General features: G+C 34.6%; 1 protein-coding gene across 1 annotated transcript in view; it reads right to left on the bottom strand.

Annotated features, from left to right (window-relative positions):
* The window catches only part of LOC106884224 (GTPase-activating Rap/Ran-GAP domain-like protein 3), a 1,434,052-nt gene that overhangs the window by 706,878 nt on the left and 716,335 nt on the right, over nt 1-10,839 (bottom strand). The window contains exons 4-5 of the mRNA XM_052965840.1: nt 4,459-4,527; nt 4,221-4,250 (exon numbers count right to left, since the gene is read on the bottom strand). Coding sequence (XP_052821800.1) covers nt 4,221-4,250; nt 4,459-4,527 — 99 coding nt within the window. The remainder of the gene's footprint in view (nt 1-4,220; nt 4,251-4,458; nt 4,528-10,839) is intronic.

Raw genomic sequence — 10,839 nt, 5'->3', positions numbered from 1 at the left:
ACACACACACACACACACACACACACACACACACACACACACACACACATATATATGTATGTATATATACACAGAATGGGAGAATAGTTAAGAATTAGTTCACTTTTTAATAAAAAGGCCAAGTGTTCGGTGCTACAGTATGGCAATTTGGAAATGTGTGTTTCGTTGTAATTTGAGCCATGAACTGTTTGGGAAATTGTGAAGAAGGAAACTGTGAGAAAACCCGTCCAGCGGATTTTACCCGTAACTCAAACGTCTACTTTTATATCCACGTGACATTTGTTGCTAATGTAATAAACAGGAGAATCAAAGAACTTCATGATAACATCATAAATTGCAATTTTTACGCGTCTTTCATAAGCAACGTCTAGTATGTCATGCAGTAATGGTTACGTAGATGATTATATAATAACATTGAAATGCCAGATCTTCAGAAGAAAATAGTAATTCAGGTCATTATTATTTACGAACATCAGTTGGTTGATAAGGTGATTACTCCATACTTACGTACACACGTTCATCTATTCATCCATGCATTCATTCATCCACCACCCATATATTAGTAAATATAGACCATACCTTGTCATTCCATGCCATACTATGTCATGCCATTGTTCGTGAAGTCCCTGATGGAGTCGTCGGGGCGCTGGGTTGGGCAATTTAGACCTGGTGGAACATAACCCTCTCCAAGTCTTGCACGTATGTACATACATATGTGTGTACACATATATGCAAACATACCTATACACACACGCGCGCGCGCACGCACACACACACACACACACACACACACACACACACACACACACACGCACACATATATATATATAATCGAATCTATGTAAATTGTAAGTTGAAATATTCAGGATGAGAACATCATTCACTCTTTGGTGATATATGCAATATTTTTTTAATGTTTTGAATTCCTAATATTTTATCAAAAGTAGATTTTTTTGATTTGTTTTAGAATAAAATCAGGAGGGAATGTTTATGAAAGTATAGAATAACTTGATTTATTCACTTGCTGTTTACACAGACTTATGATAAAATTATTACAAGCAAAATCAATAAACCGTATATGTTCTTAATCAATCTCGTCTAGCGCATTCTTCCCTTGACATTTACTGAATGTTTGTTTAAACACGAAAACTTAAAGTTCTACTAATGGAATTGTGTGTAAAAAAAGCATGACAGTTATGCATTATTGATATGTTGATCTTTTCTAAGATTGGGAGTGGGCATATTTGACCCAAACTCTGTATCTTCAGCATGTGAAAGCTTATTAGAAAACTCCCAGAATGTCTATGCTCCAACATTCTTCACGGTATGTTTTTATAGATAATTACTTTGCTACGAAACATTTTACACTGCGATGGGATTTATTCTGAATTTACTTTATTGGCTCATATATTGGACGTTAGTTATATTCCAGTTTAGTTATTTGCGTGACTTTATCACTAGAACTGCAGACGGCCGAGTCGATACAATGAAATATTAACTGAACAAAGCGTCGATTGTGCTCACCACCATTACAATTGCTGCGCAGCGCGGTTAGATTGTATAGAATCACAGTCAAGAAAAGGGGCTTTAGGATCAGAAGTACGTCATATTTAACGAATGCTTCCTTATCTTGCAAAGCAATATGTACATCCCTCAATGAATTCATTCATGGATTCTTCATGTAAAAAGTACCCACAAATTTGTTGATTTTAGCCATTTCTATGAACTACATTTGAATCTAGTTTATGAGTTAAGTTTTAATATAACAATCCTTTCTACTTTAGGCACAAGGCCTGAAATTTTGTGGGAGGGGACTTGCCGATTACATCAATCCCAGTGCGTGTCGGGTACTTATTTCGTCGACTCCGAAGGGATGAAAGGCAAAGTCGATTTTGGCGGGATTTGAACTCATAACATAAAGCCGGACAGAATGACGCTAAGCATGTTGAGCTGACTGTTATACAGCTGTAGAATAATAAGGATAATAATAATTAAAGAAGGAGATATATAATGTATGGTAATTAGTGTGATAGAAATTATTGCCATGGTAGTGGGATGCCAGACAAAATACTAACTTGCAAATAAAATAACGTGAATATTCCCACAAAACGAGATCCATGCTACCCTTTAAAAGCGTATATTCAATGTGTAATATGGAACATCAAAACTTCGTGGCAGTTGCACAAAGTTGCTAGAGGTACATATTTGTGATATAGCATAATACTATACCATTTCTTTAACGCCGAAGGCGATCTATGGTGCTATTTAGCTTCATGTTCAATGAGAATTCATAAGATATTCCATTAGATTGAATCTTTTCAAGAGGAAACGAGCTTAAAATAAGATTTTTAGGAACAGTTTGCACATGTTCTCAAAACGTTGAATAGTCATCAAATTTCTATAACTCTGATACTATCATCCTGTATCTAGAATGTTGCACAAATATTCTCTGTTTATCAAAAAAAAACAACAAAAAAAACAAGAACAAGAACAATAACCACCACAAAACAGACGACGCGATTCGATAAATCAGAACAGTTGTTAGAAATCAGTTGCTGGAAATTCTTCCTTTGCAGGTACATAATTAATTGGTATATGTGTATGTGTACGAGCATGTATGCCCATAAATGCATATAAAATGAAGTAATAGGTAAGATATATTTCACTCTATAAAAAAGCGTGAATTAAGAGAGCAGACATGTATGTGTGTATATCATATATTTATAAATGTATGTATGCATGTATTTCTGAATCCCTATATATATATATATATATATATATATTCACAATATACACACGCATATATATATATATGTATATATATGAGTGTGTGTGTGTGTGTGTGCATACATATATAAAAAGGAAGAAAAGTCAGAGAGCGAGAGAAAAGGTATGAGGTATAGACAATTGTAAGATATACAATACGCAGAACCATATATCAAATTGTAATGAACGACACATATATCGAGTTAAAAAGATGTTCGAAAACCAATACAATGCCAATTGAAATATAGGAACGAAAATACAGTGGTAATCAAGTAATGTTAACAAAACCAGCGTCTTACACTTTACCTCATTTTCCGATATTTCGAGGTTAATAACTCCGCGGTTGGAGAAAACGTAGGATAGTGTCGTGTTGCTAAGTTTTTTGTTTAGATATATAGGAGGAAGTGGACTTGGAATTGTGGGCATGTATAGAATGGTATACTTACGATAAACAATTTACCTTACGTAATTCTCGTTTGTTGTTGATCGATAGCTTTGATGGACCTCATGACCTTAAATGGCCGATGTTACATTCTGTTGTCTTAATGTGTTTCGAATGTGGCTTTTCTTTTATTTATTGTTTGAATGAATTGCGTGTGCACATGTCTGATCTCACGTGTTGCTTGATGAGTAAATGTAGCTTTCGAACGGTGTATTCATTGTATGTGTTGCAGCAGTTACAGAGGCTTTCGAGAACATGTTCAAATCGTAAATAGGCAGGTTGTGCAGTGTGTGCATACCTCTTAGCTATTTTTTGTTTCCAACTCGCAAATACCATCCTCCAAACTCTTTCACACATGTGAGTAAAAATACCAGTTGAACACAATGTTCCATTTTCACGTGAAGAACGAGGACATTAGGCGCGAAGTACAGTAATATACGGTAAAGTGTGAACAATTGTTTTGTCTTCATTACTCATCTTTTCACTCCAATATTTCAAGCTGCATTGTATTGGCTTTTCTACAACTTCAATTTTAACCTCAACTATCACAAAAGGCTTCACTCAAACTACACTATGCTAATATGTGTGTGTGTGTGTGTGTGTGTGTGTGTGTGTGTTTGCGTGTATACATATATATGTATATATAAATTATATATATCGTATAATACATATATATATATTATATATATCGTATATTATACGTATATATAAATATATATATATATACATATATACACACATTATTTTTCATTCATATACATTGTGTTCATAAATCTGAAAAAATATCAACTTATTGAAAATTCAAAACTACTAGCCAACAACATTCTACGTATGATGTCTACTGAATGTTATATACATATACATAAATATATGTATATATATATATATATGTGATATAAGCAAAACACTACCATTCTACCATTCTACCGTTATTAAAGCAAGCATTAAAACCAAGACACAGCATTCCGCTATATTATTATCAGTTTTAGAAGTACATCAAATTTCAACTCACGAAAGATTTGCAGTTTCGGATTGACGTTGTCTAAAATATTTTTAAAAGGATTTAATTAAATATATTGTTTTCAATTATATGGTAGTAAAATGATGCAGAAATTGAACACGATACATTTTAGGATAGAATGTAGGAAGAAATAAGTAGGTAAAATAAGAAAGGAAGAATCATCAATAGAATGACATTGATAAAAATGAATGTAGGATATATGAATAAATTGTTATAAAAAGATAATAACCTTCGCCATTGCTCTCTCATTTCCAGAAGTTCTGCCCTGGATCTTATACGGACCTCTTCTTTCTTGAGTCTAGAACGATAAATTGATAAAGAATGATAGAAAGAAATGAAATAAATCGACTTAGTTAAGTAGTTTTGATAGTTCGGAGAAATGATGGAAGAAACAAGGTATATTTCATTGATATTCTATTACGTGAATACAAAGAAATGAAAAGATTTGCGACATATAAATGTGTTCCAATTGGTGTGATTCTACTAAACAGATTCAGTAATAATGTCGATTGACGTAAAACATATTTCTCTGAAAGATGTATTATCGAAATAAAAGACAAAAGAAAGAGGAAAAAAAAACACACAAAAAAAACACACAAAAAAAAACCCAGACACAACGACAAGAAAGAAATGACTGCCCTAAGCAAAATATTTTAGCGTTGAAATCGATGAAAGTAGATAATTTTTCGTTGAGTATTTTTTTTTTCTTATTTACTCATTGTTTATTATTGCAATTTCTACTGTGTGATGGAATTGAATGATTAGGATGGAAAGCTAAGGTGTTTGTGTTTTTTTTTCCTTTTTATACAAATGTACTGGTTCTCGATAATTCAGTAATTGCTTGAAGACAAAATGACAATTATACATACATATACAAGCAAACACACAGACACAGACACACGCGCGCAGACACATGTAAACACACAGACTCATAGACACAGATACACAGACACACGCATAAATATATATCTGTATATGCACACACACACACACACACACACACACACATACACACATACACGTATATATACACTTGCATATATAGATATACATATATAGTTATATAAATGTGGCCAGGCAGTGAATAAATCATTTCTCTTCATTTAGAACATTTGATTGATTGAAACTATGTCAGAAATTTACAACAAAACGTATTCACCCACCCTCTCATTCTACATTCATGTAGATATCTGATTTGATATTTTAATTAAAACAAGGAAAATTGTGTTTATTACAAACAATCGCACTCGTAGAGAGTCTGCATGCAAACCATTTATTTTTCTCCCTCTCTCACTGATTCCACATAAGAATGCATCAAGCTATATTTACGACTCTAGGCAATGTCGATCTTTATTTCTTAATCTCTTCTTGACGTTCTGACATGTGAATGGACAAGTCCCTTAAATCTTGAAGCATCTTAGAGCGTCTTACTGCGTCTTACAGTTAAAATTAGGTTCCAAAACAAGCACATCCCACTTTGACTCTGTAATCTATGTTGTATTCTAGTTGTTAAAAGTGCAGGACTTTTAGTTTTGTCATTTCCGAGTTAATTTTATCTACTTTGAAATGATTATGACAGTGTCGTACTAAAAAATATCCCATTGTGGCATTTTATAATATGCATAGTAACTGCTATCACAGTATTCTTCGGTATGAAAGGGTATTATGCTTAAACTACCTGATAATTATAATACATTTTCAGAGAAAAAATATTTTAACTACTTATACTTTGGCAAAAATATTTACTTGAATATACTAAATAAGTGTTGGCAGACAACAACTGAGATGTTCAGTACACGTACACGCATACACGTACACATACTACACACATCAAAAAATACGTACGCAAATAGCTACAAACAAACTCATACAAAGAATTCTAGAGAAATAATACAGATTCTAGCGAACTGCTGTTTCGTATAATTTATATAAAGCTTAACATGCCAAAGTTGTGTTCGTCATATCACCTTTTGATTGATATGCCAACAACAGATCTAATTATCATGTGATGGAAGAATGAGGCGTCTTTGTGAATGGTATTCAATATTTTCAATGAAATATTTCTATTCTAAGAAGCTCTCAGAACGAAGGAAAGAGATTAAGAAAATCTAGCTCATAAATAGACGTCATTGGTTCTTGTATTACACATATACAAAAGAATATTGGCAGCAGCAACTGCGTAACAGGAACAAACTAATGGGTAGATAACAATTTCTTGTTCAGCTGTCATAACTATAAAATGGGTCTAAAGAAAATTTAACTGGTTGGTAAGAAGAATGGGTGATTAATTTTCATCAATTTAGAGTAATTTTTTCTACTAACTGCAATAACTTACGTGAGATAGTAGCTGTTGCTCTATTTCTAGAAAGTTTCAGAGCTAGTCAGATTGGCGATCCTAAAATATTTAAGATTTGGCTTGATATTTAATAACTATAAAATCAGTGAAAGTAACGTGATAAAGCTACACTAGAACTTACATAAAATTAATCATTATTCTTATATGAATGTATATATATATATATATATATATATACACACAAATATTCTATAATTACAAACATAATTATAATTTTGGGTCAGCTAATTGCTTCACCACATACCGAATTTAGAAATAGGAGTTAAAAATTCCCTTTCTACTACCGTAAAAAAAGTGTGTTCCTGTCTGGGAGAATCTTACGGTAGTAGAAAAGGAATTTTTAACTCCTATTTCTAAATTCAGTATGCAGTGAAGCAATCAACTGACCCCTAATCATAATTATGTTTATAATTACAGAATATTTGTATAAATTTTACCTATAAAGGTTATTTTAACGTACCGATCTACTTGGTAAAATTATTAATTAATTGATTGATTAATTAATTTAATTAATTAATTTTACCCTTTTATTATTAATTGAAAATTATATATATATATATTTTTATGCAACCTTTCAAAGCCTAGCCAGGCTCATGGGCCCGGTTTCCCGGCTTCTATAGCGTATCTGTTCCCCACCAGCTGGACGGGACGAAAGAGTACAGCAGGGATCGCAACCACCTCCTGCCGGAGCCTCGTGAAGCTTAGGTGTTTTCGCTCAATAAACACTCACAATGCACGGTCTGGGAATCGAAACCGCGATCCTCCGACCGCGAATCCGCTGCCCTAACCATTGGGCCATTGGGCCATTGGGCCACCACACACACACACACACACACACATATGTAATATTTATATATTAAGGGGGCGAGCTGGCAGAAACGTTAGCACGCCGGGCGAAATGCTTCGCGGTATTCCGTCCGTCTTTACGTTCTGAGTTCAAATTCCACCGAGGTCAACTTTGCGGTTCATCCTTTCGGAGTCGATAAATTAAGTACCAATTGCGTACTGGGGTCGATCTAATCGAGTGGCCCCCTTCCCTAAAATTTTGGGCTTTGTGCCTAGAGTAGAAAAGAATATGTATATATGCTATAACACAGATATAGTGTAACTTAGTACTGTGAAGGCGCCCATATGTGTGCTCTTTGCTATTTCGGAAACGTTTCTCAACCTTCCTAACATGTTCACGTTTTACATTTCTCCTAAATCTCCCTGAGGATTAAAAATACAGGTAAAGTAAGAAAAGCAAGAACAATCAGATGCCAGTTTCCTTATAAAGAAACAACGCAGATAACGTTGAAATTAATACAATTAATACATGCAAGATTTCACAGCTTCAAAAGTATCTAGTAGCGACTTCTCATGAAAATGGACAAAATTTGGCATCGTGATGTTATCGATCTCCCACAAAGAAAGCTGTACCTCACGAGAATATTCATGTTGACGCTGTTGCAACATTTGGGTATGATGCTCCAACTTTATCAACAATACAAAAGTGTGTAACTGAATTTAAGAGGGGAAGAGGGAGGCTTGAAGATGACCCTAAGTTTGGGCATCCTGCAACGGCCACCACCAGGAACGTTTCAGCATGCATTTGTGCGCGTGTTTATATACTTAAAATATAAAATGAAAAGTGACTGACTATAAATTATGTAGTCAATGCTATTGGAATATTCCATGAAAAAGTCGAGAATATTCTGCCCAATGAAGGTTTCTACTCAGTTGGTGTCACGTTTTCTGAGACCTGATCAAAAGAGCACCATCGCATTACGGGAAAATACAACATTGTTTGAGGCAGACCCAACTAGTTTCCTTGAACGTTTCTGTTATATCGCACGTTCGGATGACCGCGACTCAACCATACAGCCACTGTGTAGTATTGCGATATAACAGTGGCGACGAGGATTTCGTAGCTCACACAGCCACTGTGTAGTTGCGCAGAGGTCATCCGAACGTGCGATATAACAGTTTCCTAGCCCAGAATGAGTATTGGCATAATGATTTAAGCCATTAACAAATGGACAATCCATGTAGTGGAAACACCCATCCTCACCTGTTCCAAACAAGGCCAAGGTTGTTTCATGTAGGGAAGTTGATGGCCTCAGACTTTTTGGGATATAAAAGGCATTGTGTTTATTCAAAAGAGTCACACTATCAATGGAGAGTACTATGCCAACTTGCTGAGTAAGTTACGAAAAGCTACCAGGGCCAAAAACCCAAGAAAACTGACGAAAGGAATCTTGTTTTATCAAGACAATGTTCCAGTACACAAGTCCTTGGTTTCAATGACTTTTGTGTGTGACTTTGTGTGTGAATCGGTTGATCCCCCTCCTAATTCTCCTGATTTGGCCCCGTATGACTATCATCTGTCTCCCACAATGAAAAAGCACTTGACTGGGAACCATTATCACGATTATGACGAAGTTGTATCTGCTGTTGAGGAGGCTTTTGACCAAGAGGACGAAACACGTTTCACCAATGGAATATAAGCACTGCAACACGGATGGATGAAGTGTGAGGACGTTGAAAAATAAACCTCATTTAGTGACATTCCATGAAAGTATCTTGGTCAGCCTATGAAAGTTTCAGCTGGACCTCACATGCATTTGTGTGCGTATTTATATACTTAAAATATACTCTATGACCATTATCCTTTTAGAGACAAAAACTACGTCGATAGGATTTAGTTTCTGTTTAATTCAAGACCTTTATTACCGACTCATTTCAAAATCTCACTCTGGTTACCCTGCTGACCTTTTTGATAGACTCTCTTCACTCGATTATATCCTCTCTCGTATTTCTTTATTCAAACGTATTAATTTGCTATGTTGCCATAAACCTTTAGAAAATATTCTGTCGAACAAGGCTTTGCTCAAACCAAGTTGATATTGTTGCGCCGCACCACACGAATTCATGTATGACGCTATTTAGTATTCTACCAAGTAAACTTCTAAGATATTAATCTGTATAAATACACGTACAAAAAATATAGATATATTCACGTCGATATATAACTTACTGCTTTTATTTTCCTACAAATTGTAAATTCCATAATTATTAATTAGTAGCACCCTTGAACGTTTTACAGTTATTTTCAATCCTATAAAGTTATTGAAAGCTTATAGAGAACCACGACATACTTAATAATTTCTTTTGGAATAGTATTTTCTTCTGTAACGTTTAGACATACTATGTGTAAATTCCATATTGATAGGATAAGACTAAATGTGCAGTCTTTGAGAGAACATCAATGGAAACGATATACCTTGTTTTACGCTTGTTACTTCTCCCTTTTTGAACGTTCTTGCGTTTCATTTTTATCACATCACAGCAAGTAGTAAACAAGTTTCATTAAATCGAAGACATAATCTATGTATGTTAATACTCTGCTACGCTATGACTATGTTAATAACGCTTTGACAAATCTCAATGCACAGTATTACAGCTGTATTTTCAAATCAGATAGAGATGCATATTACTGGAACTATTCACAGCCTCAGTGAACGAAGGACAGTAGCTGCTCAACAGACCCAGGCACATCAAAGATTACCACGTGACTGCTGACATGGTAGCCTACCGCTAAAGTATTTAGGTGACAAAGCTGACAGGAATAGGACTACAAAACAAAATTAACACGTGGCTACTGATCTGGATGTCTAACAGTCAAACTATAAACGAGGAGGGAAGAACATTGCCTGGCTACGCTGCAAAAGACCAGGGACAGATCCAAGTTAAGAACAATATTGCAAAACATCCGAAATGAAGTAATTCAAAAATAGAGCGGAGTGAACGATATGATCACAGAATACCTAAAGCATGTATTCCATTGTACTGAACCTTCCAGAAGGTTCACTTCAGTCAGTGACACCCGTGGAGGTGCTGAGTGGTATCCAAGAAATCGTTAAAAGGCACTCAGTAGGTCTCCACGACAAGCAGAAGGCGACTAATTTAAACGATTGAGACGAAAATGGAAAAGAATAACGTAAACAAGAATTGGAAGCTCATTGAGATCAATGGTGTATAACAACATCCGATAATCTAGTCGATGCCTAGAAGTATCAGGTAGATATATATATATATATATGTATATCTATATCCATATCTTCCCCATCCCTTTGTCTATCTGGTCTGACTATCTCCCCCTCCCCCTCTCTCTTTCTATATGTATATATAATATATATATACATATATATATGTGTGTGTGTGTATGTATATATATATATATATATATATATATATATATATATATATATATAT

Source organism: Octopus bimaculoides, chromosome 2 (assembly GCF_001194135.2).
Source record: "Octopus bimaculoides isolate UCB-OBI-ISO-001 chromosome 2, ASM119413v2, whole genome shotgun sequence".
NCBI lineage: Eukaryota > Metazoa > Mollusca > Cephalopoda > Octopoda > Octopodidae > Octopus > Octopus bimaculoides.
This window is presented reverse-complemented; position numbering and strand designations above follow the sequence as displayed.